This window comes from Pseudophryne corroboree, chromosome 12, assembly GCF_028390025.1.
Source record: "Pseudophryne corroboree isolate aPseCor3 chromosome 12, aPseCor3.hap2, whole genome shotgun sequence".
NCBI lineage: Eukaryota > Metazoa > Chordata > Amphibia > Anura > Myobatrachidae > Pseudophryne > Pseudophryne corroboree.
In genome coordinates this window covers 7,171,995-7,191,020 of record NC_086455.1, presented here as the reverse complement: position 1 = coordinate 7,191,020, position 19,026 = coordinate 7,171,995, and the positions used below count along the sequence as shown (strand labels likewise).

General features: G+C 47.5%; 1 protein-coding gene and 1 long non-coding RNA gene across 2 annotated transcripts in view; one reads left to right on the top strand and one right to left on the bottom strand.

Annotated features, from left to right (window-relative positions):
- The window catches only part of KCNN3 (potassium calcium-activated channel subfamily N member 3), a 148,358-nt gene extending 130,409 nt beyond the window's left edge, over positions 1 to 17,949 (top strand). The window contains exons 6-8 of the mRNA XM_063946852.1: positions 12,251 to 12,378; positions 14,251 to 14,320; positions 14,763 to 17,949. Coding sequence (XP_063802922.1) covers positions 12,251 to 12,378; positions 14,251 to 14,320; positions 14,763 to 15,059 — 495 coding nt within the window. The 3' untranslated portion in view covers positions 15,060 to 17,949. The remainder of the gene's footprint in view (positions 1 to 12,250; positions 12,379 to 14,250; positions 14,321 to 14,762) is intronic.
- LOC134980163 (uncharacterized) overlaps positions 1 to 19,026 on the bottom strand; it is an 85,526-nt gene that overhangs the window by 32,418 nt on the left and 34,082 nt on the right. The window contains exon 3 of the long non-coding RNA XR_010190345.1: positions 13,001 to 13,127. This is a non-coding gene — a long non-coding RNA (uncharacterized LOC134980163). The remainder of the gene's footprint in view (positions 1 to 13,000; positions 13,128 to 19,026) is intronic.

Genomic DNA, 19,026 nt, shown 5'->3' with positions numbered 1-19,026 from the left:
GAAGGATGATGACATGGGGGAGATGGGAAGGATGATGACATGGGGGTGATGGGAAGGATGATGACATGGGGGTGATGGGAAGGATGATGACATGGAGGAGATGGGAAGGATGATGACATGGGGGAGATGGTAAGGATTATGTGGGGGAGATGGGAAGGATGATGACATGGGGGAGATGGGAAGGATGATGACATGGGGGATATAAGAAGGATGATGACATGGGGGATATAAGAAGGATGATGACATGGGGGTGATGGGAAGGATGATGACATGGGGAGATGGGAAGGATGATGACATGGGGGATATAAGAAGGATGATGACATGGGGGAGATGGGAAGGATGATGACATGGGGGACATAAGAAGGATGATGACATGGGGGAGATGGGAAGGATGATGACATGGGGAGATGGGAAGGATGATGACATGGGGATATAAGAAGGATGATGACATGGGGAGATGGGAAGGATGATGACATGGGGGATATAAGAAGGATGATGACATGGGGAGATGGGAAGGATGATGACATGGGGGATATAAGAAGGATGATGACATGGGGGATATAAGAAGGATGATGACATGGGGGAGAGGGGAAGGATGATGACATGGGGGAGATGGGAAGGATGATGACATGGGGGAGATGGGAATGATGATCACATGGGGGAGATGGGAAGGATGATGACATGGGGGAGATGGGAAGGATGATGACATGGGGGAGAAGGGAAGGATGATGACATGGGGGATATAACAAGGATGATGACATGGGGGAGATGGGAAGGATGATGACATGGGGGTGATGGGAAGGATGATGACATGGGGGATATAAGAAGGATGATGACATGGGGGAGATGGGAAGGATGATGACATGGGGGATATAAGAAGGATGATGACATGGAGGAGATGGGAAGGATGATGACATGGGGGAGATGGGAAGGATGATGACATGGAGGAGATGGGAAGGATGATGACATGGGGGATATAAGAAGGATGATGACATGGGGGATATAAGAAGGATGATGACATGGGGGTGATGGGAAGGATGATGACATGGAGGAGATGGGAAGGATGATGACATGGGGGAGATGGTAAGGATGATGTGGGGGAGATGGGAAGGATGATGACATGGGGGAGATGGGAAGGATGATGACATGGGGGATATAAGAAGGATGATGACATGGGGGATATAAGAAGGATGATGACATGGGGGTGATGGGAAGGATGATGACATGGGGAGATGGGAAGGATGATGACATGGGGGATATAAGAAGGATGATGACATGGGGGAGATGGGAAGGATGATGACATGGGGGATATAAGAAGGATGATGACATGGGGGAGATGGGAAGGATGATGACATGGGGAGATGGGAAGGATGATGACATGGGGGATATAAGAAGGATGATGACATGGGGAGATGGGAAGGATGATGACATGGGGGATATAAGAAGGATGATGACATGGGGAGATGGGAAGGATGATGACATGGGGGATATAAGAAGGATGATGACATGGGGGATATAAGAAGGATGATGACATGGGGGAGAGGGGAAGGATGATGACATGGGGGAGATGGGAAGAATGATGACATGTGGGAGAGGGGAAGGATGATGACATGGGGGAGATGGGAAGGATGATGACATGGGGGAGATGGGAAGGATGATGACATGGGGGAGATGGGAAGGATGATGACATGGGGGATATAACAAGGATGATGACATGGGGGAGATGGGAAGGATGATGACATGGGGGTGATGGGAAGGATGATGACATGGGGGTGATGGGAAGGATGATGACATGGGGGATATAAGAAGGATGATGACATGGGGTATATGGGAAGGATGATGACATGGGGGATATAAGAAGGATGATGACATGGGGGATATAAGAAGGATGATGACATGGGGAGATGGGAAGGATGATGACATGGGGGTGATGGGAAGGATGATGACATGGGGGATATAAGAAGGATGATGACATGGGGGATATGGGAAGGATGATGACATGGAGGAGATGGGAAGGATGATGACATGGGGGATATAAGAAGGATGATGACATGGGGTATATGGGAAGGATGATGACATGGGGGATATAAGAAGGATGATGACATGGGGGATATAAGAAGGATGATGACATGGGGGAGATGGGAAGGATGATGACATGGGGGTGATGGGAAGGATGATGACATGGGGGATATAAGAAGGATGATGACATGGGGTATATGGGAAGGATGATGACATGGGGGATATAAGAAGGATGATGACATGGGGGATATAAGAAGGATGATAACATGGGTGAGATGGGAAGGATGATGACATGGGGGAGATGGGAAGGATGATGACATGGGGGAGATGGGAAGGATGAGGACATGGGGGAGATGGGAAGGATGATGACATGGGGGAGATGGGAAGGATGATGACATGGGGAGATGGGAAGGATGATGACATGGGGGAGATGGGAAGGATGATGACATGGGGGATATAAGAAGGATGATGACATGGGGGAGATGGGAAGGTTGATGACATGGGGGAGATGGGAAGGATGATGACATGGGGGATATAAGAAGGATGATGACATGGGGAGATGGGAAGGATGATGACATGGGGGATATATGAAGGATGATGACATGGGGGATATGGGAAGGATGATGACATGGGGGATATGGGAAGGATGATGACATGGGGGAGATGGGAAGCATGATGACATGGGGGAGATGGGAAGGATGATGACATGGGGGAGATGGGAAGGATGATGACATGGGGGAGATGGGAAGGATAATGACATGGGGGATATAAGAAGGATGATGACATGGGGAATAAAAGAAGGATGACAACATGGGTGAGATGGGTAGGATGATGACACGGGGGAGATGGGAAGGATGATGACATGGGGGATATAAGAAGGATGATGACATGGGGGAGATGGGAAGGATGATGACATGGGGGATATATGAAGGATGATGACATGGGGGATATGGGAAGGATGATGACATGGGGGAGATGGGAAGGATGATGACATGGGGGATATGGGAAGGATGATGACATGGAGGAGATGGGAAGGATGATGACATGGGGGATATAAGAAGGATGATGACATGGGGTATATGGGAAGGATGATGACATGGGGGATATAAGAAGGATGATGACATGGGGGATATAAGAAGGATGATGACATGGGGGAGATGGGAAGGATGATGACATGGGGGTGATGGGAAGGATGATGACATGGGGGATATAAGAAGGATGATGACATGGGGTATATGGGAAGGATGATGACATGGGGGATATAAGAAGGATGATGACATGGGGGATATAAGAAGGATGATAACATGGGTGAGATGGGAAGGATGATGACATGGGGGAGATGGGAAGGATGATGACATGGGGGAGATGGGAAGGATGAGGACATGGGGGAGATGGGAAGGATGATGACATGGGGGAGATGGGAAGGATGATGACATGGGGAGATGGGAAGGATGATGACATGGGGGAGATGGGAAGGATGATGACATGGGGGATATAAGAAGGATGATGACATGGGGGAGATGGGAAGGTTGATGACATGGGGGAGATGGGAAGGATGATGACATGGGGGATATAAGAAGGATGATGACATGGGGAGATGGGAAGGATGATGACATGGGGGATATATGAAGGATGATGACATGGGGGATATGGGAAGGATGATGACATGGGGGATATGGGAAGGATGATGACATGGGGGAGATGGGAAGCATGATGACATGGGGGAGATGGGAAGGATGATGACATGGGGGAGATGGGAAGGATGATGACATGGGGGAGATGGGAAGGATAATGACATGGGGGATATAAGAAGGATGATGACATGGGGAATAAAAGAAGGATGACAACATGGGTGAGATGGGTAGGATGATGACACGGGGGAGATGGGAAGGATGATGACATGGGGGATATAAGAAGGATGATGACATGGGGGAGATGGGAAGGATGATGACATGGGGGATATATGAAGGATGATGACATGGGGGATATGGGAAGGATGATGACATGGGGGAGATGGGAAGGATGATGACATGGGGGAGATGGGAAGGATGATGACATGGGGGAGATGGGAAGGATGATGACATGGGGGATATAAGAAGGATGATGACATGGGGGATATAAGAAGGATGATGACATGGTGGATATAAGAAGGATGATGACGTGGGGGAGATGGGAAGGATGATGACATGGGGGAGATGGGAAGAATGATGACATGGGGGATATGGGAAGGATGAATACATGGGGGAGATGGGAATCATGATGAGATGGGGGAGATGGGAAGGATGATGACATGGGGGAGATGGGAAGGATGATGACATGGGGGATATAAGAAGGATGATGACATGGGGGATATGGGAAGGATGATGACATGGGGAGATGGGAAGGATGATGACATGGGGGATATGGGAAGGATGATGACATGGAGGAGATGGGAAGGATGATGACATGGGGGAGAGAGGAAAGATGATGACATGGGGAGATGGGAAGGATGATGACATGGGGGAGATGGGAAGGATGATGACATGACATGGGGGAGATGGGAAGGATGATGACATGGGGGAGATGGGAAGGATGATGACATGGGGGAGATGGGAAGGATGATGACATGGGGGATATGGGAAGGATGATGATATGGGGGATATAAGAAAGATGATGAAATGGGGGAGATTGGAAGGATGATGACATGGGGGAGATGGGAAGGATGATGACATGGGGGATATAAGAAGGATGATGACATGGGGAGATGGGAAGGATGATGAAATGGGGGATATATGAAGGATGATAACATGGGGGATATGGGAAGGATGATGACATGGGGGAGATGGGAAGGATGATGACATGGGGGAGATGGGAAGGATGATGACATGGGGGAGATGGGAAGGATGATGACATGGGGGATATAAGAAGGATGATGACATGGGGGATATAAGAAGGATGATGACATGGGGGATATAAGAAGGATGATGACATGGAGGAGATGGGAAGGATGATGACATGGGGGATATAAGAAGGATGATGACATGGGGGATATAAGAAGGATGATGACATGGGGGAAATAAGAAGGATGATGACATGGGGGATATAAGAAGGATGATGACATGGGGGAGATGGGAAGGAAGATGACATGGGAGAGATGGGAAGGATGATGACATGGGGGAGATGGGAAGGATGATGACATGGGGGAGATGGGAAGGATGATGACATGGGGGATATAAGAAGGATGATGACATGGGGGAGATGGGAAGGATGATGACATGGGGGATATAAGAAGGAGATGACATGGAGGAGATGGGAAGGAAAATGACATGGAGGAGATGGGAAGGATGATGACATGGGGGATATGGGAAGGATGATAACATGGGGAATATGGGAAGGATGATGACATGGAGGATATGGGAAGGATGATGACATGGGGGAGATGGGAAGGATGATGACATGGGGGAGATGGGAAGGATGATGACATGGGGGAGATGGGAAGGATGATGACATGGAGGATATGGGAAGGATTATGACATAGGGGATATGGGAAGGATGATGACATGGGAGATATAAAAAGGATGATGACATGGGGGAGATGGGAAGGATGATGACATGGGGGATATAAGAAGGATGATGACATGGGGGATATAAGAAGGATGATGACATGGGGGATATGAGAAGGATGATGACATGGGGGAGATGGGAAGGATGATGACATGGGGGAGATGGGAAGGATGATGACATGGAGGAGATGAGAAGGATGATGACATGGGGGAGATGGGACGGATGATGACATGGGGGAGATGGGAAGGATGATGACATGGGGGAGATGGGAAGGATGATGACATGGGGGAGATGGGAAGGATGATGACATGGGGGAGATGGGAAGGATGATGACATGGAGGAGATGGGAAGGATGATGACATGGAGGAGATGGGAAGGATGATGATGTGGGGGAGATGGGAAGGATGATGTCGTGGGGGAGATGGGAAGGATGATGACATTGGGAAGATGGGAAGGATGATGACATGGGGGAGATGGGAAGGATGATGACATGGGGGAGATGGGAAGGATGATGACATGGGGGATATAAAAAGGATGATGACATGGGGGAGATGGGAAGGATGATGACATGGGGGAGATGGGAAGGATGATGACATGGGGGAGATGGGAAGGATGATGACATGGAGGAGATGGGAAGGATGATGACATGGGGGATATAAGAAGGATGATGACATGGGGAGATGGGAAGGATGATGAAATGGGGGATATATGAAGGATGATAACATGGGGGATATATGAAGGATGATAACATGGGGGATATGGGAAGGATGATGACATGGGGGAGATGGGAAGGATGATGACATGGGGGAGATGGGAAGGATGATGACATGGGGGATATAAGAAGGATGATGACATGGGGGATATAAGAAGGATGATGACATGGGGGATATAAGAAGGATGATGACATGGAGGAGATGGGAAGGATGATGACATGGGGGATATAAGAAGGATGATGACATGGGGGATATAAGAAGGATGATGACATGGGGGAAATAAGGATGATGATGATGATGACATGGGGGATATAAGAAGGATGATGACATGGGGGAGATGGGAAGGAAGATGACATGGGAGAGATGGGAAGGATGATGACATGGGGGAGATGGGAAGGATGATGACATGGGGGAGATGGGAAGGATGATGACATGGGGGATATAAGAAGGAGATGACATGGAGGAGATGGGAAGGATGATGACATGGAGGAGATGGGAAGGATGATGACATGGGGGATATGGGAAGGATGATAACATGGGGAATATGGGAAGGATGATGACATGGAGGATATGGGAAGGATGATGACATGGGGGAGATGGGAAGGATGATGACATGGGGGTGATGGGAAGGATGATGACATGGGGGAGATGGGAAGGATGATGACATGGAGGATATGGGAAGGATTATGACATAGGGGATATGGGAAGGATGATGACATGGGGGATATAAAAAGGATGATGACATGGGGGAGATGGGAAGGATGATGACATGGGGGATATAAGAAGGATGATGACATGGGGGATATAAGAAGGATGATGACATGGGGGATATGAGAAGGATGATGACATGGGGGAGATGGGAAGGATGATGACATGGGGGAGATGGGAAGGATGATGACATGGAGGAGATGAGAAAGATGATGACATGGGGGAGATGGGACGGATGATGACATGGGGGAGATGGGAAGGATGATGACATGGGGGAGATGGGAAGGATGATGACATGGGGGAGATGGGAAGGATGATGACATGGAGGAGATGGGAAGGATGATGACATGGGGGAGATGGGAAGGATGATGATGTGGGGGAGATGGGAAGGATGATGACGTGGGGGAGATGGGAAGGATGATGACATGGGGAAGATGGGAAGGATGATGACATGGGGGAGATGGGAAGGATGATGACATGGGGGAGATGGGAAGGATGATGACATGGGGGATATAAAAAGGATAATGACATGGGGGAGATGGGAAGGATGATGACATGGGGGAGATGGGAAGAATGATGACATGGGGGAGATGGGAAGGATGATGACATGGAGGAGATTGGAAGGATGATGACATGGGGGAGATGGGAAGGATGATGACATGGGGGAGATGGGAAGGATGATGACATGGGGGAGATGGGAAGGATGATGACATGGGGGAGAGGGGAAGGATGATGACATGGGGGAGATGGGAAGGATGCATGGGAAGGATGATGACATGGGGGAGATGGGAAGGATGATGATATTGGGGAGATGGGAAGGATGCATGGGAAGGATGATGACATGGGGGAGATGGGAAGGATGATGACATGGGGGAGATGGGAAGGATGATGACATGGGGAGATGGGAAGGATGATGACATGGAGGAGATGGGAAGGATGATGACATGGGGAGATGGGAAGGATGATGACATGGAGGAGATGGGAAGGATGATGACATGGAGGAGATGGGAAGGATGATGACATGGGGAGATGGGAAGGATGATGAATTGAGGGAGATGGGAAGGATGATGACATGGGGGAGATGGGAAGGATGATGACATGGGGGAGATGGGAAGGATGATGACATGGGGGATATAAGAAGGAGATGACATAGGGGATATAAGAAGGAGATGACATGGGGGAGATGGGAAGGATGATAACATGGGGGAGATGGGAAGGATGATGACATGGGGGAGATGGGAAGGATGATGACATGGGGGAGATGGGAAGGATGATGACATGGGGGATATAAGAAGGAGATGACATGGGGGAGATGGGAAGGATGATGACATGGGGGAGATGGGAAGGATGATGACATGGGGGATATAAGAAGGATGATGACATGGGGGATATAAGAAGGATGATGACATGGGGGATATAAGAAGGATGATGACATGGGGAGATGGGAAGGATGATGACATGGGGGATATAAGGAGGATGATGATGACATGGGGGATATAAGAAGGATGATGACATGGGGGATATAAAAAGGATGATGACATGGGGGATATGGGAAGGATGATGACATGGGGGATATAAAAAGGATGATGACACGGGGGATATAAGAAGGATGTTGACATGGGGGAGATGGGAAGGATGATGACATGGGGGAGATGGGAAGGATGATGACATGGGGGAGATGGGAAGGATGATGACATGGGGAGATGGGAAGGATGATGACATGGGGAGATGGGAAGGTTGATGACATGGGGGAGATGGGAAGGATGATGACATGGGGGAGATGGGAAGGATGATGACATGGGAGAGATGGGAAGGATGATGACATGGGGAGATGGGAAGGATGATGACATGGGGAGATGGGAAGGTTGATGACATGGGGGATATGGGAAGGATGATGACATGGGGGAGATGGGAAGGATGATGACATGGGGGAGATGGGAAGGATGATGACATGGGGGAGATGGGAAGGATGATGACATGGGGGAGATGGGGATGATGACTTGGGGGAGATGGGAAGGATGATGACTTGGGGGAGATGGGAAGGTTGATGACATGGGGAGATGGGAAGGTTGATGACATGGGGGAGATGGGAAAGAAGATGACATTGGGGATATAAGAAGGATGATGACATGGGGGATATAAGAAGGATGATGACATGGGGGATATGGGAAGGATGATGACATGGGGGATATAAGAAGGATGATGACGACATGGGGGATATAAGAAGGATGATGACATGGGGAGATGGGAAGGTTGATGACATGGGGGAGATGGGAAGGATGATGACATGGGGGAGATGGGAAGGATGATGACATGGGGGAGATGGCAAGGATGATGACATGGGGGAGTTGGGAAGGATGATGATGTGGGGGAGATGGGAAGGATGATGACATGGGGGAGATGGGAAGGATGATGACTTGGGGGAGATGGGAAGGTTGATGACATGGGGAGATGGGAAGGTTGATTACATGGGGGAGATGGGAAAGAAGATGACATGGGGATATAAGAAGGATGATGACATGGGGGATATATGAAGGATGATGACTTGGGGAGATGGGAAGGATGATGACATGGGGAGATAGGAAGGTTGATGACATGGGGGAGGTAAGAAGGGTGATGATGTGGGGGAGATTGGAAGGATAATGACATGGGGGAGATGGGAAGGATGATGACATGGGGAGATGGGAAGGTTGATGACATGGGGGAGGTAAGAAGGGTGATGATGTGGGGGAGATGGGAAGGATGATGACATGGGGCATGGGGGAGATGGGAAGGTTGATGACATGGGGGAGGTAAAAAGGGTGATGATGTGGGGGAGATGGGAAGGATGATGACATGGGGGAGATGGGAAGGATGATGACATGGGGGAGATGGGAAGGTTGATGACATGGGGAGATGGGAAGGTTGATGACATGGGGGAGATGGGAAAGAAGATGACATTGGGGATATAAGAAGGATGATGACATGGGGGATATAAGAAGGATGATGACATGGGGGATATGGGAAGGATGATGACATGGGGGATATAAGAAGGATGATGACGACATGGGGGATATAAGAAGGATGATGACATGGGGAGATGGGAAGGTTGATGACATGGGGGAGATGGGAAGGATGATGACATGGGGGAGATGGGAAGGATGATGACATGGGGGAGATGGCAAGGATGATGACATGGGGGAGTTGGGAAGGATGATGATGTGGGGGAGATGGGAAGGATGATGACATGGGGGAGATGGGAAGGATGATGACTTGGGGGAGATGGGAAGGTTGATGACATGGGGAGATGGGAAGGTTGATTACATGGGGGAGATGGGAAAGAAGATGACATGGGGATATAAGAAGGATGATGACATGGGGGATATATGAAGGATGATGACTTGGGGAGATGGGAAGGATGATGACATGGGGAGATAGGAAGGTTGATGACATGGGGGAGGTAAGAAGGGTGATGATGTGGGGGAGATTGGAAGGATAATGACATGGGGGAGATGGGAAGGATGATGACATGGGGAGATGGGAAGGTTGATGACATGGGGGAGGTAAGAAGGGTGATGATGTGGGGGAGATGGGAAGGATGATGACATGGGGCATGGGGGAGATGGGAAGGTTGATGACATGGGGGAGGTAAAAAGGGTGATGATGTGGGGGAGATGGGAAGGATGATGACATGGGGGAGATGGGAAGGATGATGACATGGGGGAGATGGGAAGGTTGATGACATGGGGGAGGTAAGAAGGGTGATGATGTGGGGGAGATGGGAAGGATGATGACATGGGGAGATGGGAAGGATGATGACATGGGGGAGATGGGAAGGATGATGACATGGGGGAGATGGCAAGGATGATGACATGGGGGAGATGGGAAGGATGATGATGTGGGGGAGATGGGAAGGATGATGACATGGGGGAGATGGGAAGGATGATGACTTGGGGGAGATGGGAAGGTTGATGACATGGGGAGATGGGAAGGTTGATTACATGGGGGAGATGGGAAAGAAGATGACATGGGGATATAAGAAGGATGATGACATGGGGGATATATGAAGGATGATGACTTGGGGAGATGGGAAGGATGATGACATGGGGAGATATGAAGGTTGATGACATGGGGGAGGTAAGAAGGGTGATGATGTGGGGGAGATTGGAAGGATGATGACATTGGGGAGATGGGAAGGATGATGACATGGGGAGATGGGAAGGTTGATGACATGGGGGAGGTAAGAAGGGTGATGATTTGGGGGAGATGGGAAGGATGATGACATGGGGCATGGGGGAGATGGGAAGGTTGATGACATGGGGGAGGTAAGAAGGGTGATGATGTGGGGGAGATGGGAAGGATGATGACATCGGGGAGATGGGAAGGATGATGACATGGGGGAGATGGGAAGGTTGATGACATGGGGGAGGTAAGAAGGGTGATGATGTGGGGGAGATGGGAAGGATGATGACATGGGGGAGATGGGAAGGATGATGACATGGGGGAGATGGGAAGGTTGATGACATGGGGGAGGTAAGAAGGGTGATGATGTGGGGGAGATGGGAAGGATGATGACATGGGGCATGGGGGAGATGGGAAGGTTGATGACATGGGCGAGGTAAGAAGGGTGATGATGTGGGGGAGATGGGAAGGATGATGACATGGGGGAGATGAGACGTATGATACATGGTGGAGAAGAGAAGGGTGATGATGAGGATGACACTGGATCTGTGTGAGGCCGATATATTTATTTATTTATTTTTTAATGACTTTATCAAGCAGTACAATTATAAAAAAATAAATCACCAGAAGAAACAAACAGGAAAAGCCATCTGCGCATCAGAGAAAATTAGACACAACAAGTAAAATTGTGAATGGAATAATGAAAGCTAAAGAGCGTCAATTGCAGGCCCAGTGAAACTATTTAGAACTGTACCAATTTTTAGGGTCAGGAAGCAGACTGTCAATCCACCAGAGGAGGGGGAAAGGGGGCACAGGTCCAGACGGTAAGAGACAGGGAGGTGCAAACAATTCAACAAATGGTTTATGGACTCTAGGGGTCCCAGTGTTTTAGAAAAAGGAGAGAGAGGTTTTGTGAATAATGCTGGACATAAATTCCATTTTGTAAACATGCCAGATCCTGGGAAGGGTGGCCTGAGGCGAGGGGGCGGAGGGTAGTTTCCAGTCCGCTGCCATCTGGCATGTGGCCGCTAACCAAACGTGACAGATCAGCTGGTTTTGATGGCGAGAGGTCCCCGGAGAGGCTGACCTTTATACGTACATTGCAGATAAAGAATGCTGCGGCCAACGTCCTACGAGAAACATGGCTAATCTACAAGCACACCAAACTACTAAAGAAGATTGACCATGCCAAAGTCCGCAAACACCAGAGGAAGTTCCTGCAGGCCATTCATCAGTAAGTTCTATCTTCTTACCTTGGACCACATACAGCGCTTTGCTATACCACAACTTCTCCTTCTGCCTTGTTTTTAAAGCTATCAAGTTCAATTTCCTTACATTTTCCATGTCACCACTTCTAAACATCCACTTTGATCAATGTATACATACGGTATATGTGTTAATATAGAATCACAAAACATAATGCAAAGCCCCTCACATATCTGCAACAGCTGCTTCTCCTTTCCAATAATTCTTACAAGTGAGGAAATATAATGTACGGGGAGGAGCTGTTGCATTTATACTTATTATTTATACTCCAGAGGAACCCGGGATACCCTACAGTTGCTGCTCATATGTATTACTATTTTTATTAATCTGTCCAGCCATGAGTATCTTCTATATTTCCCCCAAAGGCGTATCATCTCTCCACATATTGCTCATCTTGCCCTCTACATATGCAGTGCGTCCAAGACTTGCCCCGGTACATTTGTGGGTAGGAGGGTCAAGTGATGCTATGGGTTACCTGTATTTCAGATGTTATATTTTCACCAGTGTTAAATGATTTCATACATCTCCACATATCATATAACCCGGACATTGTAGCCTATGTAGTATTGCACTCAAGATGGCTGCCTCACCTGGTGATCCACAGAACTGATGTCTCTGGAGGCATCCTGTATCTTATGCTTGAATTTCGTATTTTGGATTCACCCACTGTAATCGCTGTAGTGCGCCCAAGATGGCTGCCTCCTTTTTATGTGGTTCCTTCCAAAATAAAAGTAAATCACTTTGAGTCCTTTTGGAGAAAGGCGTTAAATGAAAAAAAAAAAAAGCTTTCTATTATTTGCCCAGTTAGTAGATTCAACCCCTTTCCCTATTTGGTTGGACTTCTCACCTACAGTATATTACAGTAGAATTCCACCCTCAACTAAAAAAAATGTAATATGAAAGAGTTGAAAAAATATATGGAAAGAAATAAGTATATGTCTTGCATGTACCATTCGCCAAATCATCCTGGAACCCAAGGGAGGGACATCGACAAGTAGTAAAAGTAGAGGGGATCAACGATCTGGCATAAACACATAACTCCTTGAATACTGCCCCAAAAAATGTTTTTAGTTTTGGGTAGACATTGTTTTGGACGCACATGGCAAAGTCTTAAAAGAGAACATCATTGTAAGCTAAAGAGAGAACCATGATTGGGTGTGATCCGACCTTGGGGTGGCTCACTTCCTATCACATTACTCGCTTCAGCATGGAACATCTGCTTTAATCCGTCTGGGCGGAATATGCCGGCCAATCTTGTTGAGAAAACCCGCCACTTTTTTAATACAGATGGGAACCACTTGATCACAGTGACCTTCCAGATCCCCAAATTTCAAACAATCTGGGTATGAGTGGGATGGAATAAACATCGGCCACTTTACATCTTCATACTGTACTGTAGGTATGCTATATGGTGGAGAATATTGCCTCTGATAATACAGTACAATGACTGTAAATTGTAGTGACCATATAGATTTCTCCATGAACCGTAAATATATCTCCATGGCCACATATATATCCATGACCACATATGTTTCTCCATGACCATATATATTTCTCCACACTCACATATATCTCAATCACCGTATATACTTCTCAATACCCACATATATCTCCATGACCGTATATATACTTCTTCATGCCTATATGTTTTTCATGACAATATATTTCTCCATAACTGTATATATAAATATGTCTCCATGAACCGTATATAGATTTGAGCATGACATTTTAGGTACATACATTAGATAGAGTCATAAGGCTGTGCAACATTTGATCAAAGGAAATGAACCATCAATAGGTTGAAGGCATCAATAATTACTTCTCATTTGTTTCTCCTCAGGTTGAGGAGTGTGAAGATGGAGCAGAGAAAGCTCAGCGACCAAGCCAACACCTTAGTGGACCTCTCGAAAGTGAGTACATGGATACAGTAGAGTCCTGCCCACCTATAAAGAGCTAGACAGATTTTTATATGTCATGGACAATAACCTAAGTGCTGAATGTCACATTACCAATGTGTCCACCTGCCTGATATTACCGAGGTGTCCCACCTGCCTGACTACATCTGAAGAGCCATCATGGTGCCTTTGGTGATACTTGATGCCGCGCCAGTGTCTGTGTCAACTTGATACGTAGAACTTCCCCCCAATTGTGAGGCTCTCATACACCATGTAGCAACCCTTTTCAGTTCCATGTCTGTCCTAACGCATGCTTATTGTGACTAGAAGACTCTCTGATGTCCGTAGAGAGATAGAAGCACCTAGGCTGCAGGTTATTAGTGGTCTTCTGAGAAGACTGCAGAAGGGAATTGTAGGATAGCCCAATGTTACATTTCCTTCTCCAACTCTCCTGTAGATGCAGAGCGTCATGTATGATCTGATAACGGAGCTGAACGACCGCAGTGAGGACCTGGAGAAGCAGATCGGCAGCCTCGAAACCAAGCTGGACCAGATCTCTTCCACTTTTAACACCCTTCCTGCCCTGATTGTGGACGCCCTACGACAGCAGCAGCAGCATCTCCTTTCTGTGGTCTTAGAATCCCGGGGGTTGAGCGTCGCTGTTGGAACCCCACAAACTCCTCTATCTGACAGCCCTATGGGGATCAGCTCAGCATCTTTTCCAACGCCGCACACCAGCTCAAGTAGCTGCTGAGTGGGCACAGGATACAGGTGGGGCAGTAGCCCCTGGAGTTGCTTGAGCTCCGTGGGAATATTGAGGAGAAGGCGACACTGCTGGCTCTCTAAACACCATGTAATCTCAGCTAGGCCTGGGTAGCCCTTACTTTAGGAAAGCCAGCTAGCCCTCAACGTGGGCCGACAGACGAGGAGCAGAACTGCTAGAAGAATATGACGCATCCATTCATCCACTGCCAAGTAACCTGCGATGCTTAGCGGGAACAAAAAAAAGAAACGGGTTACAAACTGCTGTTCCTCCTGCCAACAAATTCTCTGATCTTCCTGATGTTGCCCGTTTCACTCTAACACTGCCCTCCACCGCCCTGGGCACTTCCACGTTGGCCAACGTCAGTGCAAGCAAGCTCCACACCTCTGAAGTCTCGGCCTGATTCTCTTCCTACAGATTTCTATATAATAAGTGCCTGCGCATTAAAGGCCGCTACTGTCACAAACAAGTGCGCCCCCTAGTGGTAAGATCTGTGCGGGTTCTGCTCTAGATGGGGACAAGGTCTTTGAAAACATGGTTTACGTCAGTGGGGCTCGCCGTTAGAAGGATGGGGAGCCCTTGTGCTTTTACACACTGAAATTCTGTGCTTGGCATCGAAAAAATGCTACACTTATATTCAATAAACTGCTGTTAAAGTCAATGGAGACGCAAAACGGGGTACCAAACTGTACCCTATTAGCTTTGGGGTGGCGGCAAATAAATAGTTGCTCGCTGCGCAGCGTCTATCTACCTGCGTTACAAGTGGGTGCACGCCACTTCTTTATGTATTTTTGCACCGTGACACAACCAAAAAAAAAAGTAATACACTACTAGTGGCCCACACAAGTTCAGGCAATGAGCTTTTGGCAAATGAGGCGATGTGGTAAAGGAATCACTGTGTATCTCTCTCTCTCTGTAGAATAGGGACTGTAGTTCACTTCGAAGCCTCGGAGCTGCGATTATACTCCCCATCACATACATACAAAAAGATTTTTGCTAAAAACAATCAAAACTCGAGCATCCCCTCCTGATTATTAACACATCCTGAGGAAATAATCCTGCTCAGAAACAATGGAGTTTACCATACTTTGTGCGCTCATTTACCATCACCGGCAGTATTTAACCGGACAGGAACCTCGTCCTGAAGTTACCATACCGCCTAATACACATTAACACTGGTAGCTGACGCTATTCACTAAGGTGGGCGGCGGCCATTTTGTTTTCCAGGCCAAAACAGTATTCATTCAGTCTATCGATTCAGCAGCACCTGGAGGCATCACAAAGTGCCTCATGCCTTAGTGATGTCAGTAGTTCCTAGTGAGAGAATAGGTTGCATTCTCACAAATAATAGTTCTGTTAGGATATAATAGTGAATTAGAAAGCTATTGCTGAGGTATATACTTTCACAATGCCACTGTTCTCTGGTTCAAATACCTGTGTGCCAAAGCCATTATGTCCCCTTCACAGAGCCCTTAATTCTTCCCCCATATATATATATATAGTGGCAAAGGTCATCTTTTCATTTTACGGTATGACCCCCTGTCTTATTACTGAATGTCATGTGATGAAAAGATGGACGTTAAAGGGTTAAAAAGAAAAAAGCAGATAAAAATGTAAAATACATATACAGGGAACAAGAAACACAAGTGCTTAAATTACTATATAGTCAGATGATGTTCACTGACGGAAAATGAGCCCTTGCACAAGGAGGCGGCTGCCATTAGTGGACGGAGCCAATGCTTTACTGAGAGTTAGTGACCCACAAAATGTCTGCCTATATGGTCTATAGCCAGTGGGTCCAATTAACCCTAAATAAGTAGTGGAGGTTAAAATCGACATCACGGCTGGCCTGGCTCATACATACACTGTGTATCTGTGTAAAATGGCGCGTTCATTTTTTGGAAGTCTAGAAAGTTAATTCTCATCTACACAGGGCAGAGGTCACAAAAATGGCATTACGGTTTTGTAATGCCTATTTTGAAGATTTAGTGTCAATTACTGACCCACTGGGACAAATGTAATCGCCTGCATGTTGCAGAAAGTGCGGATATATCGGTAATTTAGTCGTTCGTTTTAAAGCCGCACATTTTTTAACCTGGTTGGTTTTGCCTTTAAAAATATTTGCTGCTTTAAATTTTGTGGCTGAGTTGATGAAAATACAAATGTATCATCCATCACAGGCAGGGACAGGGTCTCTGAAAGGAGCGTGTCCCTGCGAAGTGCCGAGCGGGGTGTCCAAAACTCTGGTCATGCGCGGTCAGCTTCACCGCCATGCACAGGGGTCATTTCCGGCGGAGGAAACCCTGACGGAACTACATTCTGTGATGTGTAGCCCATAGGCTACAATGGGCTGCCGCACTCTTCACATTCCCAATATTGCTAAATCTGGCATCATCGCAATCCCCATGTAGGACGCAGTTGTGGATGGCAATGGAGTGATATCTCTCATACCTGCTGCCATCCATCCTTCATACATTGCAGGGATACATAGTATTTGCTGCTAACCCACTGAAAACGGGTGTTTTCGGGGACACAACCACAAATACTACTGTATTTGATAAATGGGCCCCTTAGTCTGCAGATTATTACGTTACTGATCTCTGGTGGTCTGCAGAACATTACTCTTTCCAATCTACACCCCCTAACAGATACATAGGACTCAATTTCTGAGGTGGGAGTAAAGCAAAAAAATAAAAAAAAATAAGATTTTACTTACCGATAAATCTATTTCTCGGAGTCCGTAGTGGATGCTGGGGTTCCTGAAAGGACCATGGGGAATAGCGGCTCCGCAGGAGACAGGGCACAAAAAGTAAAGCTTTTCCAGATCAGGTGGTGTGCACTGGCTCCTCCCCCTATGACCCTCCTCCAGACTCCAGTTAGGTACTGTGCCCGGACGAGCGTACACAATAAGGGAGGATTTTGAATCCCGGGTAAGACTCATACCAGCCACACCAATCACACCGTACAACTTGTGATCTAAACCCAGTTAACAGTATGATAACAGCGGAGCCTCTGAAAGATGGCTTCCTTCAACAATAACCCGAATTAGTTAACAATAACTATGTACAATTATTGCAGATAATCCGCACTTGGGATGGGCGCCCAGCATCCACTACGGACTCCGAGAAATAGATTTATCGGTAAGTAAAATCTTATTTTCTCTATCGTCCTAGTGGATGCTGGGGTTCCTGAAAGGACCATGGGGATTATACCAAAGCTCCCAAACGGGCGGGAGAGTGCGGATGACTCTGCAGCACCGAATGAGAGAACTCCAGGTCCTCCTTAGCCAGAGTATCAAATTTGTAAAATTTTACAAACGTGTTCTCCCCTGACCACGTAGCTGCTCGGCAAAGTTGTAATGCCGAGACCCCTCGGGCAGCCGCCCAAGATGAGCCCACCTTCCTTGTGGAGTGGGCCTTTACAGATTTAGGCTGTGGCAGGCCTGCCACAGAATGTGCAAGTTGGATTGTGCTACAGATCCAACGAGCAATCGTCTGCTTAGACGCAGGAGCACCCATCTTGTTGGGTGCATACAATATAAACAACGAGTCAGATTTTCTGACTCCAGCTGTCCTTGCAATATATATTTTTAATGCTCTGACAACGTCCAGTAACTTGGAGTCCTCCAAGTCACTTGTAGCCGCAGGCACTACAATAGGCTGGTTCAGATGAAATGCTGACACCACCTTAGGGAGAAAATGCGGACGAGTCCGCAGTTCTGCCCTGTCCGAATGGAAAATCAGATATGGGCTTTTGTAAGATAAAGCTGCCAGTTCTGACACTCTCCTGGCCGAAGCCAGGGCTAGAAGCATGGTCACTTTCCATGTGAGATATTTCAAATCCACCTTCTTTAGTGGTTCAAACCAATGAGATTTTAGAAAGTCCAAAACCACATTGAGATCCCACGGTGCCACTGGAGGCACCACAGGAGGCTGTATATGTAGCACTCCCTTAACAA